This window comes from Pinus tabuliformis, chromosome 9, assembly GCF_031772625.1.
Source record: "Pinus tabuliformis cultivar Carrire ecotype Pingquan chromosome 9, CPIR1, whole genome shotgun sequence".
NCBI lineage: Eukaryota > Viridiplantae > Streptophyta > Pinopsida > Pinales > Pinaceae > Pinus > Pinus tabuliformis.
The window spans coordinates 1,241,347,854-1,241,364,004 of record NC_142307.1 but is presented as its reverse complement, the minus strand read 5'-3'; the positions used below and the strand labels follow the sequence as shown (position 1 = coordinate 1,241,364,004).

The 16,151-nt window shown below is 38.7% G+C and overlaps 1 protein-coding gene across 1 annotated transcript; it reads right to left on the bottom strand.

Moving 5' to 3' along the window:
- Positions 1 to 3,365: 3,365 nt before the first annotated feature.
- On the bottom strand, positions 3,366 to 9,178 carry LOC149153058 (uncharacterized). The gene is made up of 2 exons (XM_089443678.1): positions 7,743 to 9,178; positions 3,366 to 7,575 (listed from the first exon to the last, which is right to left on the bottom strand). The coding sequence occupies exons 1-2, from the start codon at positions 9,176 to 9,178 to the stop codon at positions 3,366 to 3,368; spliced, it is 5,646 nt and encodes a 1,881-aa protein (XP_089299804.1).
- Positions 9,179 to 16,151: the final 6,973 nt, after the last annotated feature.

Genomic DNA, 16,151 nt, shown 5'->3' with positions numbered 1-16,151 from the left:
CGGGATGCATAATGCTTCTGTGCGATGTAATCAACTTAGTCCCGAAACCGTTGGGATTTATTCTAGGAGTATAGGCATTTCCTCTGTTCTTTATATTATTCCAAATTTTATGGTATCATCACTCTGAAAATTAATGTATCATAGATGTATCGCGGAGAATTGTGTCTCATTGTAAAAACCTGTTCTCAAAGACTTGCTAGTGTAAATGAAATGAAGAATAACGTGTCTTTGGTTATTAACGCCAGACTTCAATATATCACGTGTCTTTGGTTATGAAATGAAAAGTTCAAATTGGTTACAATTTTATTTGGAAGAAAATAAAAATTTCAGTATGATTTTCTAGTATAATTTTTTTTAATCTATGTTATAGTTGTCGATATTCCAAATTTTGAGTGATAATGCTGAATCTATTTTAAAAATGAAAAATTTAAACATTTCAATATTGAGATTTCTTAAAAATAAATCACCACATTCCTACACAATATTTGCTGCACAAACGAAATTGTAACTTCAATAAACAGGGCCAAAATTTTATTCACACCTGCATTTCATGGCTGTCCGTAACAGTAGAGGAAGTATAGACAAAATACATGTAGGAGCATATATAAGTAATTAATGGATACATTGCAATGGTTAATTCGAAAGAGAGCAAGTGGACATAACTTCACATATACGATCTATCACTAATTTTTCTAAACAAACATCAGCAAAATATAAACATATGATTTACGTAGACAAATACAATTATATTGCAACATTTAAATACAACCTATTACCAAATCAATAAGAATTTGAGAAGTTCTAGTTATTGAAAATTAAAATAGATGCGCTAAAATATGTCCAAGGTTCAAAAAGTAGAGAAATTAAGTTCAACTGATATAAAAATTAAGGAGAAAAAACAATCTTAGAAATTTCAATTAATATTTTTTCTCATTACATACAAATTATAAACATATGATTTATTTACGTAGACGTATACAATTATACGGTAATGGAACGGCTTGAATATCGAAATAGAACCTAGTACCAAATCAACAGCAATATTAAATAACTTACGGTTTGAGGCACTGCAGGAGCATCCATTGTTGCTTAAAGTCTGTATGATACAATGGCACAAATAATTATGCTATAATTAAATTACATGAATAAGAATTATTCGAGACGCATAAATTAGATGAACAAAAATTATTTGAGACGAATAAACAACAGTCAAGCTATCCTAAGGAAAGATGAAAAAAGAAGCCGTCAGCAGTCATAGCAGACCGGATCAAACCCTACTACCAAAGCCTAACTTAAACTCCAGTAAGCTTTTTCTCTGCACCATCTACGGTTTAAAATAAACTTTGAACATTGTGTTTTGGAGAGAAGACTTCTAGAGAATTAGTTTCAGGACTTGAGAATTTCGTAATCTGGTAGCATATAGGAAAATTATGAAAAACGCTGAGGCATAATATTCTGTAGGTAGAGATCATGGACAAGAATTCGAGTAATGAATGGTATACCTGAATAAAAGTGCGATCGTATTAGTTTTGAGGTTTTGGTGTAATCATTGTGAGGTGGTTTGGTCTTCACAAATTTGTGTGATGGTTAGATTTGTTTTTACAAATCTAGAAGATGGGTAAGGCAGTTTTAATTTTTTCTTAATTTTTAAATGCTTATAAATAACAAGAAATATATATATATATATGAAAAGTAGATTGACAATAATATTAATCAAATAACTCTAAAATTTAAATATCTTAATTGTTATAAGCAAACATGAATAAATGACGTTGGGTCAGAAAATGCTTTAAAAGTTTTAATAGTAGTTCATATTTATTAGAAAATAGAGATATCTAGAGAAAGATTGTTCACACAACATAAAACATCTTCTATCTTATTGATCTCACACTCATAAAATATATAGGAATATATGATCCTTCTAGATTAGAGAATGGTGGATCTAAATTACTAAAAATAACTTGTAAAACTATTAACTTAGAAGCTCACACAATTACAACTCAAGACAACTTGGAAGTCAGAGAAGTATTTTTTGTTTTTTTTTCTAAGTAAATGCTAGTTCTATATTAAAGAAAATAAAAATATGTACAGGAGTTAGACCTTCCGAGGAGGCCGAGGCCAGTCCTCAAACAGTAAAAACTGGACCATATTGTCTATCCGTTGATTCTGATTTACAGAAAACCTTCCATGATTCTGATCTTTCCTAACCATCTGACTACCTGGACTTGTACTGACAAAACTAACAGTGATAATTTGTAGGCAAAACCTTTTGACATCATTGACTCTAACACAGATAAAGCTGACTGCAATAAACTGTAACAGACTGAAGTAGAAAGACTGAGACATTAGACTGAGACAGACAGAATGAAGACGCATCATAAACATCGAGACCATTTCAAAATCTTTGGCAAAAGCACCCATCGAATTTTACTGCACCTAGCTGGACGACGCTGACTGCATCTCCTTTCCCGGGCTGGGCGAGTCAAGCCAAATGACGAAGCCCTCCTCGTCCAGAATCGGCTCTCCCAAGCCAGGTTGTGGGCGGTCGTTACGCGCGTCCCTCTTCATAGCATAATTCGAAGGCGGAAGGATTTCTTGAACCGATGCCTCCTGAGCTGGAACCTCCCAAACCGGGGCATTCTGAACCGGGATACCCTGACCCTGGCCTTCCTCAATGCGGTGTGCTCTGTACACTAATCCATTCATATCCCCCAGGAGAATGTCACTGTCCTGAGGGCTTGCGGAAGCATGAGAGGTTGAGCTGGGATCGTCGGGCTCTTCCTCAGAAATGTACACAGAGAGATTAACCACCACCTCTGGTCTAATGAGCCTGCTCGGGAACCTGAGATGGAATGTCTGATAAGTACCTTGCGGGACAAGGCTCTCCTGCTCCGAGCTAGGGGAAGAGGGGGGTACAGAAGCCATAGGGGAAACAGGGTGCAGATTCTCAAGGTCAGGGCCGACACGAGTGCCAGACCTCCCTCCTCTTCTCGGAATGCCTCTGCTTCGCGGCATGGTGAATAACAGAGACCCAAACAGCCTTTCGTCCCCTTGAAAATCGGCAACAAGAGTGACACACCTCACAACACAAGCATTTACAGAGGAATTCTGGCTCTGAGTTGACCCAGAAATAACAATAAATAGAACGGAGACAATTACCATCACGGGAGGAGGGCGCATCGCCATAAACCGGTTCCTCATCGAGTTCAGAGCTGCCATGCTCGTCATGAATGCACAGTCCCCTCGGCTCTGATCCATACAGCGCTCATCCGCCTTGAGCATTAACTTATAGCCGCCTTCGCAGACCTCCGAGTACATGCGTCTGCCATCCGTCATCGCCGCAGGTGTCGTGGCAGGTAGCATAGTTAATGGCAAGTAGAAGCACCCGCATCCGGGTGCGAATTCTCTATCCGAGACCTGTCCTGAGAGACGATTTCCTGCAGATTAGCAATTTGGTCTCGGGAAGGTAAGCTGTCGATGGTGCCTTCAAAGTGATTTTCTTTTGCCTCCACTCCCAGGTTGGCTAGAAGGTCTGCCAGCTTGTTCCCTTCTCTTCTAGTATGCTTGAAAATGATTGCTTGGTGCTGAGAGAGCCAGTGATTAATTAGTTCGAGCCTCTGGGCCATTCTCCAGCTACCGCTTACCTTATGAATTGGGGAGCCATGTTGAAGCTTTGTGGCCATTCTGATTATGATCTGCGAGTCTCCTTCTATGATGAGGGGAAAGAAATTTTTTCCGTGTGCTATTTTAAGACCTCGCCATAGACCTTCCAATTCTGCAGAGTTGTTTGTGTCCCAGCCTATCGATCCCATGTAGATGCATAAAGGATTGCCTTTATGATCCCTAAAGACTCCTCCATAACCTGCTTGTCCTGGGTTTCCTTTAGAGGCCCCATCAAAATTGAGTTGGAGCATGTCCTGAGGGGGTGGATTCCAAGAGCTTGCTTCCTGGCTATGGTTGCTGTGCTTCCTGCCAATGGTTGTACTATGATTTATCCTTAATTTCCAATTGTCCCAAACAGTTTTTTCCTGAGGGAGAGTAGGAAAGTCTTCAGAATGCCATTCTTTTAGAGAAAGAGTCTCCATGATGTTTTGGTGGAAATTATTCCACAGTTTGTCCAGCGGCATCGATTGATCTTTGAATATTCTTCGATTGCGCTCTTTCCATATATTCCACATCAATAGACCGGGAATGAGTTGCCACAACGCATTGAGGAGATTACTTTGAAATGGGGTTTGGCTTCCTTTGCAAATAGTTCCTTTAAGATCTCCTTGCACACTTCTTTCTGTTTGACAGTGGAAAGCTATCTTCTCCCATAATTTCTTTCCAGTTGAGCATTCTTGCATAAGATGGAGTGTTGTTTCTTCCTCCTGTCGACACATGTAACATATGGACGGTCCAGAGAAACTTCTCTTTCTGAGATTATCCCACGTTAGGATCCTGTTGTGGCAGAGAAGCCATAGGAATGCAGAAACTTTCGGCCAGTTGGATTTAAGCCATACTCTTTCCCATAATTTGTCTTTGTTCACCTGCCCTTGAATGATTAAATTGTAAGCCTCCTTAGCTGTGAAAATTCCCTTTTCTCCGTAACCCCATCGTAGAATGTCCGGTTCTTCTGAGACTCTGATTTGCCTCTTTTGTAATTCTGCTTCGAGGAGTTGTTGAGTCTGGATTGAGCTGTTCGGTAGGAGCTGATGAATGTCTTTCCACTTCCGATGTTCCTGAGTCGCCTCTGTAGTCCAGAAATGGTTGACTTTGGCCAGTTGGTGTATCTCTCTCTCTTCTGCTGGAAGTTCCTGGAGAATGTCTTTTATTTTGGGCATCTGCTGCCATGAATCTTCCCAGAAACGAGCCATATTCCCATTTTTGATCTCCCAGAAGCAGTGCTCTTGGATGAGATATCTGTGTTGAATGGCTGAGTTCCAGATTGCCGACCCCGGGCTTGTCTCAGTCATACGCAGTCTTTCTTCCATAGGAGAGTTACTTGCATACTTTGCCGTCCAAAGGGAGGCCCATGGGGTATTAGGATGGGCAAGCCATCTCCACCAGATTTTAGCACCCATCGCTTTGTTGCTATGTTCAGGGTCTCTGAGGCCTATTCCTCCTGCATGCTTGGGAAGACACACCTTGTCCCATTTGAGAAGAGCCCATTTTCGATTCTGCCCTGAGCCCCCCCACAGAAATTTACGCTGAAGGTTCTTGATTTCTTTGAGTACCCACTTGGGAGCAGCTAGAATGGAGAAGAGATACAGAGGCATGGAGTGAAGGACAGCTTTGATGAGAACTATTCTGCTGGCCATATTCAGAGCTCGATTAGTCCATAGGAATAGACGAGCTTCTAATTTTTCTAACAACTGTTTCCAGGAGGAATGTTTGAGAGCTGAGGTCATAAGAGGGGCACCTAGATACTTGGAAGGCAATGAGGCGCAGGTGAAGCCTAGAATTCGCTCAATGGCTCTCTGAGTAGAAACAGGGGTGTTGAAGAAAAAAAATTGTGATTTGACTCGATTGATAAGGGCACCAGAAGCGTCAGAAAAAGTGGATAGAATGGACTTTAGAAGACGAGCTTCCTGGACTGATGGATGACCAAAAAGCATATTATCATCTACAAATTGCTGGTGGGAGTAGACCGGTGAATTATTAAATGAGAGCCCTTTTAACCTCCTATTACGCGTAGCAGCTGTTATACTTCTACCCAAACCCTCAGCCATAATTACAAATAGAAAGGGAGATAAGGGATCACCCTGCCTAATTCCTCTGGAAGGACGAAAGGTATCTGAAGGGGTGCCATTGATTAACACCGAGAAGAAAGCTGAGGATATTAGATTGTAAATCCATCTAACCCAAGAATGAGCGAAGCCAAAAGCAATAAGAATTTTTTGGATGTAGACCCAACTGAGGCTATCGAAGGCTTTAGAAAGATCTAGTTTCAGTAGCATACCTGGCTTCTTGGTTAACTTTAGGGAATGAATTAGCTCATGCGTGAGAATGATTCCATCCGTTATTTGGCGTCCTTCTACATAGCCCGATTGCTCAGGCGAGATGACAAGCGGGAGAATCGGTTTGAGCCTGATTGCAATGACCTTTGAGATGATCTTGTATATCATATTGCAAAGGGCTATGGGCCTGTATTTGTCAGGAGTGTTTGAATCTGCTCCTTTAGGTACTAGGGCTATGAAAGTAGCATTTAATCCAGGATACATCCATCTGAGCGCTCTGGATTCCTCCACAACCTGCCAGACTTCATTTTTGATCAAGTCCCAGAATTTGTGAAAAAAATTTGCTGTAAAGCCATCCGGACCTGGCGCTTTCCCCTCCTTCATTTGTTGCACGGCCTCTTCAACTTCCTGCATGCTGATGGGTTTGATCAGTAGACTGTTGTGTTCTTCCGTTATGACCTTGGGTATGTTCTGGAGAAGTTTATTAATAGCTGGCATTCTGTTAAAGTCAGGTTCCTGGTAGGCTTTTTTGAAGTAATTTATGAATTCCTTCTCAATGCCATCATGTGTCTCAACCTTCTCTCCTTGCTCATTGTTAATATGAGTGATTTGGTTTATCATTCTCCTCTGGACAGTGGTTTTATGAAAAAAATTTGTATTTTTTTCTCCACTTTTTAGCCATCGAATTCTGGATTTCTGTCGCCATAGTGTTTCTTCTTGCCTAGCTCTTTCTAAAATTTTGGATTCTATGGCCTGTTCCTGTTTTGAGAGTTCCTCTGTTCGCCCCTCATTGATAATGGATTGCTGTATTCTCTTCATTTCATTATTGAGGAGGGCCTGGTCTGCAAAGATGTTACCGAATATTTTATGGTTCCAAAGTTTGATGGCCCTTTTTAGATACTTAAGTTTTTGCTGGAACCTGGACATTCTTGTCCCTTCGGTCGGATTGAAATTGATCCAACTTGCTCTGACTAGCTTTTCAAATTCTGGATGGGAAAGCCAAAATTCTTCAAAACGAAAAGGGCGTCTGAGATTATTACCTGGTCTGTTCCATTGGAGCTCGATGGGCCAATGATCCGATCCAGAGAAGGGGAGAATGGAAGCTGTAAATTCGCCTCCGATGTGAATTGCATTATCTGAGATTAGGAAGCGATCAAGACGCGATGCGATTTGTTGCGCTCCTACTCTTTTATTTGTCCAGGTGAAGATACCGTTGCTTGTTGGAATATCCATTAACCAATTGCTGTTGATAAAGTTCTTTAGAAGGCTGTCATCACTGTTTGTATTACTTCTGCCCCCTTTCTTTTCTTCCATGCTGGCAATCATGTTATAATCCCCACCAGATATCCATAGCGGGAAGGATCTATCTTTGTTGAGCTCTGACAATGTATTCAGGAGATAGTTTTTTTGAGCAGTATCCTGTGGGAAGTAAACATTAGTTAGCAGACCATGGGCATTCGTACCTGTGAGATGGAATGTGGCTTGGATGAAGTTTTTGTTAGCTTGGATGTTATTGAGATGAATGGTCCGGGCATCCCAAAGAATTGCTAGGCCTCCCGAGGCTCCTTGTGCATCCACCGCTGTGACTAGTCCTCCTGGCCAAGCCTTCGCAGCTATTCTTTCCAAAATTGTGGAGCTACACTTTGTCTCCTGCAAAAAGAGAATACTGGGTTTTTCTTGCATCAACATATTTTTTAAGATTCTGCCTTTCCTCGGGCCATTGAGCCCTCTGATATTCCAAGATATTAACTTCATTGAGAAGGGTGGGGGTTTGCATTGAAGTACTTGGTCAGTTTGGCATACCTCCCTGACTCCACCAGTATTTCTCCTATCTTGATTGTTCTTTCTAGGGTTGTTTTCCGTCCCCTTTTCTTACTATCCTTGGTGATAAATTTTCCATCCCATGGACTTCCGATCTGGACCCCTAGAGAGTATTTCTTCTGTGCCCTGTTTAGCACTTCTACTAGGTTGTCGACTTGCGTTTCTGGGATTTTTTCAAAGTTCTTTGTACGACAAGCATGTTCCAAACCTAATATGTCCAGTTCCCCAATATCCAAGGGTTCCGGGTCTTCTTCCATGACTTGGGGCGATTGAAAGATGTCCTCAGCCTCGATTGAGGCTTTTTCGTTTGGCTGCGAGTACTCCACATTCATGTTCTCTTGACCTGTATTTTCTTGTCCTCCTTGCATTGATGTTTCACCTGGCTGTTTTTGATGGGCCTCGTCGTCTGTCCCTTGTTCCTCGTCCGAACCCTGCTCATCGGTCTTGTTTAGAGCTTCAAATCTGTTGCTGGTTGTGGGCGTTGCTTTGTTGCCTGGATTAGCTTTGGGGTTGCTGGTGGCCTTCTTATTTCCTCTCCTTCTATTGACTACCCTGGTGAATCCATCTGGGGTGTGATTATCAGATTTATCTTGAGGAGAGGGTATCTTATTTTGAGGGCAGTCTCTATAAAGATGCCCTATATCATGGCATTTCCTGCATCTAAATGGCACCTGTTCATAATCAATAACTTGAACCCATTCCGAGTCTTCATGAAAGAAGCTTACCGTGTCTGGCAGCGGCTGTTTGAGATCCATGTATACACAGATCCGAGCATATGAGGTGTGTTTGCATAGTTTTGTTTCCTCTGCAACCTTTACAAACTCACCGATAGCATTCCCGATTTCCTGAAGAGACTTTTCCTCCCAATATTCCCATGGTAGCGAGTAAAGCCTTATCCACACTAGCGCACAACTCAGATCCTCCTTATCTGGGTTAAATCTTTCAACCCATCCTTTGAGAAATAAACCAGCTGAGTTGAAAAAATAAGGACCTCCCTCCAGAATTCGAGTTCGGTCTTCCAGACAGTTGAATACTGCAGTGAAGAAGCCCTTGGCTCCCAGGTGCAGCGTTATATCCCCTTTTGGACGCCATTTAACGCTGATCCAGCTTCTCAGAGCCCTTTCTGTTGGCCAAATCCCTATAAACTTGCCGATCAGCGCATGATCTCGCATGTACTGTATCCTGGCATTGATTCGTTCACTTGGGAAGTAAACCCTTGGTCTATGGGTTGCTACAGGTTTGCAAGTTGAGGAACTTGCTTTATTTCTGTCCTCTGTGTCAATTTCCTTACCCTTTTGCTGTCTTGTATCCGTTTTACTGCCGCTCGCCCCGTTTTCGTTCTCTCTGTCAGCCGAATGTCGTGATCTGTTACCCGGGGACGGGGGAGGCTCCTGGCCCTCCCCCTGAGGGGGGATCATTTGTCGTGTCGCTTATGGTCGCGCCCTGCTGCGCTCTGCCTCACCAGATGCTGCCGCAGGTACCTGGAACGACAGTCCTGCCGCCTGCAGGCTACCGTCCAAACCCTACGGTTGTACGCAGTCCTCGTTGCTCTCTCTCTTCCATTTTTTCCTATGATCTTCAATGGAAGTCAGAGAAGTATTACTTCCAATACCCTACCTTAATACTTACATGAAAAATAAAGAAAGCATATTAGAACAATGAATGAATTTCCGTCATATAACACTCATAACCACTGTAAAATCTCATTGTTTTTCATCACCATACTTTTGAGCTTCCCACTTGATCGGTTTAAGACATACCCGTTTCAAACCATCATTGATTCGTTGATGTGCTTTGCAGAATTGACATTTTTCAATCTCCCAAATCTCACTGTTTCGGCTCTTTTCATCACCATACTTTTCAGCTTCCCACTTTATCCGTTTAAGACATACCCATTTGAGACCATCGTTGATTAGTTGATGTGCTTATAGAATGTCTTAAGCACACAATTCTACAACTTGATGGGTCACATTAGCTTGACCTTATTAAGAAATATCTATGACCAATACCCCACTACAGGTCACATTAGTCTCTTCAATAACTAGTATGTTATTTGTCACATTAGTCTCTTCAATAATTAGTATGTTCTTTGTGATTCTGCATCATTTATTTTTTTGTTGACTAGCGGAATTGACGTCTCTTCAATAATTAGTATGTTCTTTGTCACATTAGTCTCTTCAATAATTAGTGTGTTATTTGTGATTCTGCATCATTTATTTTCTTGTTGACTAGCGGAATCGGCGGTGGTATCGTACTACCGAGCCCGCAAAAACGGCCCTCCAATAAAACAAGACTCGACCTGCATAGCGGCACGGACGACTTAAAAAATCGTCCACTGGCCACAAGACCAAACCTCTACAAAGTTGATTCTGCATCATTTAATTTTTTAATCCTATAAAATGAAAATAACACAAAAAAAAAAAAAAAAAAAAAAAAAAAAAAAAAAAAAAAAAAAAAAAAAAATCTTCGATGCCGAAAGAGATTGGAACGTTAATATCCCAAATAACATAGATGTCACAATAACATGCCCTGTCTCATAAAATAACATGACAATGGTTTATCTTTCCAAACCCACAATTGAGCTCTAATAAAAAAAATGATTTCAACCAACCTGCCCTGTCGCATAAAATAACATGACAATCGTTTATCTTTTAAAACCCACAACTGAGCTCCAATAAAAAAAATGATTTGAACCAACCTGACCTATCAAGGATTTTCAAAATTAGGCATGCCACCGGAAACTTAAGAACGGACATCATAATCAGCGTTTGCATAGTGTTCGTTGAAGATCCACAACACGCGGTGGACATTTGCGGCTGTGGACTGGACATGGCTCCATTAATCCGATGTCTGCAAACCAAACAAGAAGACCAGCAGCGTATTGATCTCTGCAAATGAGACCTCAGGTACAAGAACCAGGATTTTGTCTTCGTGTCCTCGAATCCTCGCATAAATTCGATTTATTCAAAAAAATGTCTACGACCCTCTCACAGCAAATCTTGATTCCTTTCATTAGCTGGCAGCGGTTTGCTTTCAATATGATGCCTCAATTTCATGCAATCTGCCTGATGTTTGTTGTTGTTTCCCCTGGAGCGATCGGAGAAATGATTGAAGTCGGATCCAGAGCTGTCGAGCTCAACGTCTTCGTCTCATACATCTTCGGGCATGCAATCTGGAAAGCGCTGTGGAGAATGAACAACATTGAAAACAAATTGTGCATTACGAGCCGTACAACATATGGAGCCGTCAATCACCAAAATACCACCTACGGAAATCCGGTTCACGAATTGGAGTTCGACAGCACCGTGGATGCAACAAAGAGCAAATTTGGATTCCAGATCTTTGAAGCAGTACACTGATCTCGAATAGCCCTCGTTCATCTTGACCTTGGCACCTCCTGAGTTTGTGGTGGAAATGATATTCGTGAAGCAGCCGGATCCCACCGTGGCAGTCGAAAAGTTGCATATTGATCCACAAAACGAAGCTCTCTCAAAGAGATCTTAAAAAAAATTCACAATACAAAACAGTCCTCACACCTATACTAATCTATGTACAGAACAATTATACTCAAGATCCCTCACATCTGCCTGGCTATCGCTATCCTTTGAAGGAGCCAGGGCACAATAACCTCTGATACCATGTTACAAAATAGAAATATCGACTGAAAGATTGTTTACACAACATAAAACACATAAAACACACTCTATCTTATTGATCTTACACATAAAATATCCTTATATATCCATAATTACAACTCACAACAACTTGAAAGTTATGGAAGTATTACTTCTAACTCACTACAACATGGAAATCATGGAAGTATTACTTCTAACTCACTACAACATGGAAATCATGGAAGTATTACTTCTAATAAAATTGAAACTTCCACCTCAATAAAAAAAAATAACCATATTACACTAATATTAATGGATTAATTCTAAAGTTTAAATAATATTAATGGATTAATTCTAAAGTTTAAATATCTTAACAGTCAGAAGATATTTTGTTTCCAAGATTTAATGTAAAATTCATCATAAACAAACATGAATTGCCATAAATGACACGTGGTCAGAAAATCCTTTAAAAGTTTTAATAGTATTTTATATTTTCTTAAATTAAAAAACATATTTAATGTAAAATTCATCATAAACAAACGTGAATTCCTAGAAAAGGCACACGTCAGAAAATCCTTTAAAAGTTTTAATGGTATTTTATAATTGCTTCAATATTAAATTGTAATTGAGATTGTGAAAGATATTGGGAAATATGGAAACACACCTACATGGACTACAAGTGGCCTTTAGAGGGTGTTGTTTGTTTCATTTTGCCTCTTAGTTTCGCTTCTTTATCTCGAGTTCTAGTTGCAGTGATTGCTCTTGGGTTTCCTCCTCCTCCAACTATGTTTTAATTGTAATAATTAAAAAATTGGGATCTATGAAAATTTATTTATGTTATAGCTTTTCTTTATAGTCTGATATACATGTTTAGGAACTTACAACTCCTAGCATTTCTCTTGATGAATTATGTAAGGAGGAAGGAAATGCATCAACTAAAAACTATCCTGTTGTAGTGTCGGACTCACAGTCAAACACTGAATTTCAATGTGGTACGAAGAGGGAAAGAGAAGTTGAGAAACCTGATCGAAGGAAAACAAAGAATAAGATGAATAAAAAAAACAGAGAGAATGCACCAACAATAGATGTACAAGATGAACACAGTATTCTATAACAAATTTGCGATGATGGACAAGAAACAAAAGAAACAAAGAGGCTCAACTATATGGAAACTGCACAAATGAGAGAGACAGTGAGGAGATGGTGCACAAAATAGACAAATATACTAATCACTCGAGTTGTTACAACCCATTCCAGAGCTAGATGGGGCTTCTAAACTGGGGCTGATCCCTAGTAACATAATGTTGTTGATTTAAGAGATGTTGGGCCAGGGATAAATGACTCTATAGTTCAATTTGGAGGAGACAAATGACTTTGCATCTCGATTTAGAATAGACACCTAGGCCAATGAATTTTGATGTAAAACAAGCTCAAATTTGATCTAAAACAAGCTCAACTTGGAGAATCTATAGTTATTTTTTCTTTTGGCCCTGGGCCTTCTGTCTAATAGTTGAACTGCATGACTAAGCCATACCCTACTAGATAAGAATTTAGTTCTAAAGTATATTTTCATTTGAGTTGTACGTATGATGTTTATTTCGTTTTCATTCTCAGCATTTTGGTATAGGGATATGACATTGTGGTTGTAGGAAGTGGCATTATAGGGATAGATACACCAATTTATGTCCATAGGTCCATCTTATTTCGTCTCATTTTTCAACTGAATAACATAGCAATAACACTATAGTTGCACATACTTCAAGTAACATAATAGTTGTAAATTATATACATAAATTAGTGGCATTATAGGGATAGATACACCAATTTATGTCCATAGGTCCATCTTATTTCGTCTCATTTTTCAACTGAATAACATAGCAATAACACTATAGTTGCACATACTTCAAGTAACATAATAGTTGTAAATTATATACATAAATTAGTTGTAAATTATATACATAAATTAGTTGTAAATTATCCTAGAAAATGTAGAATTGATTTCAAATTAACCACACGCGCCTCGAATTGATTTTGATTTCATAAATTATCCACACATACTTGGAATTGATTTCATGAGCATTGTTGAAGTTATACTGCTAGTTTTCATGTTTCCTATTCTTCAATGGAAGGTTCCTGGAATTGATTATTTCGCAAATAAATAGATCTTATCCCCTTTCTGTGTTTTTCTCCCATCGGTCGAGGCACAGGCTCCACTTGATCATGTGATTGGGCTTGGCCTCCAACACAGTTCTTCGACAACAAGAACATCTGTTGAACATAGTAGCAAAGTAATTAGCATAGCCAACTACAACATAAGTAGAGCCAACATCTCTACGGAGAATCCAATAAGCCAATTGGGGCAATTCGACAATCGTGTGTAGTAGAAGGCTCATGATCTTAGCGACACTCGATGAAGGATCATTGTGACACTCAATGAAATACCAAATACTAGAGTGGAGGCTAGCAATTATTGTTAACTAATTAATGCTAGAGTAATCTAACATTACATAGCTGTGAAAAAAATTCCCACCAACATGAGTTCTAATTCTATGTTTTTAAAACCATGTGTGCCTCTCCTCTTTCGGAAGAGGCCAAATAAAATGTTCAAATTGTTCATTAGCGAATAGAAAACATTATCAAAGTTTAATAAGATAGCAAAAAATTATTTTATAATATTTGTGCAAATACTTTAAGTTTTGTGCTTCAATTAAGTGCAAAGACTAACAAAGCACGAAACTGATTATTACAGTCCCCTGCTGCCTTATGGCCTGCACTAAGAATCCAATTATTAAAAACTATTTAATATTTAAAGATATATGCTAAAATATCTCCAAAGTTCGATGGTATAAAAAACTCGTTAATATGTACTAAACTATCTACGGGGTTTAATAGCTATAGGAATTAAGTTGAAGGATATAAAAATTAACAATCTTAAAAATTTCAATTAATACGAATATTCAGTATAAAGAAATGTTTTGAAATACCTTTAAATTTGAATAGGATAATTTCAATTTGAATAGGATATAGAAATTATGATGAAAAATGATAAAAGTAATCATTAAATAATAAAAAAAATCAAATATAAAATGTGTATAAAATATAATAAATATTAAAATTAAATTAAACAAGACATAGTTGTTATATATAAGATTTATTAGATTATATAAAAAATTTAAAGATAGCGAAAATATTTTTAATTTGTTAATAGATATATTTTAGTTTACAAAATGAGGGAGGTGTGTAATTCATTTAATTCATAACATGAAGTTGATGAGAAGTATTTAATAACCAAAAAAATTATAAAAAATAAAAAATTTAATATGAGCGATAAATAAAATATTTGAATGTGCATGATAAGTAAAATATATCATATATATGATAAAAAGAAAAAAAAAATGTTTTATGGAAAAAAACTTAATGGTGTGTTCCTTAGCATGATGGAGATGTTTAATTCCTTGTATTCTGAATATATAGTTGGCATGTGAGATATTTATTATGAATATCTTTCTTAAAATCCCTTTCCTATGGATAAAAAATTATAGAAAAATTTGGACCTCCAGGGATTTGATCCCTCCTAGCTCACGCTGGCAAAAACATTTCAATGGCATGTTTCCAAGTATGAAGGAGATGTGTCATTCATTGTTTACTTAACATCGACTTGACACATTACAAATTAAGAATTAGCCTATGTAACACCCTCCTCCCACATCTAGCCAAGAAACTAGCCAGCCGGGGTAGACATGTGACGAATCGATAGAAACATCACACTCATTCATCCAACCTCAGCTTCAGCACCCACATAAACTAATCCAACACTTAGACAACTTGCCCTTGATTCCTACTGAAGTTTTGATCATCTTAGGCCTCAATCGCTCATATTATAGGCATGACAACGTCGAGAAACCCAAAGTCACTCTCACAAGCTTATGTGCAAGCATCCAACGACCCAATTTGCTACTTCTATGCAAGCGATCCTGGGATTTAAGCCATATTTTAAGGCCCAAAGCCCAAGTCACTACCCAGAATGGAGTGATAACTTAAGATTAGTAAAATAACAGGAAAACAATGAGGCCAAAGCAATAAGTTGAATAAGACCTTCTCTAGACCCCTACTAGCCATGACAAGCATTTGGTCAAACATATCATCAACATGTAATCTATAGGTGTAAACAACAGAATTAAGTGTAGGGATATCATAATTATCTGAGAATCACTGCAAACCATTGTTTCCTCATATGATTTGCTTCATTATTGTCAATTAGGCCATAGATACATTATCGATTCATTTACAAGTAAAAACATGCTAAGACCGATACATAGGTGTTGTCATAAAACATACATATAACCAACATAATAGGGACAAAAATATCATAAACATATCACCCATAAAATCCACATATTGTACATCATTACATTTACACATGAAAATCAAGCAAATGAATTTCTCATTAATGAATGCAATAAACCAATCAGAGATTGGACTACCATGTTCCACCCAACCATAGATTGGCTAAGCCAGGTATCTCTTCATTCGATCACCCACATGCCATAATCCAAGCATGAATGTGGGACTCATAGAACACACCAAAAAGCACTAACAAGAATGGATTCCACCAAACTTCTCTGCATCCACCATGAGGAATTTTAGTGCCTCCTAGCCTCTCAGGCTTTACCATAAACCACAGTCTGATCCAAGGATCACTAGGCCCTATACTGAGACACATTCTCTAATATTTACTGTACATCCCGTCCTAGGACTATTAGGCCCAATGGAGAGA

What these genes read in the sequence shown, in the direction of transcription:
- LOC149153058 (XM_089443678.1), bottom strand. Translation starts at nt 9,178, where the DNA reads ATGATCCCCCCTCAGGGGGAGGGCCAGGAGCCTCCCCCGTCCCCGGGT. An exon ending in ATACTGGTGGAGTCAGGGAG is followed by an intron (nt 7,576 to 7,742) that starts GTATGCCAAACT and finishes GACAAAGTGTAG; the next exon opens with CTCCACAATTTTGGAAAGAA.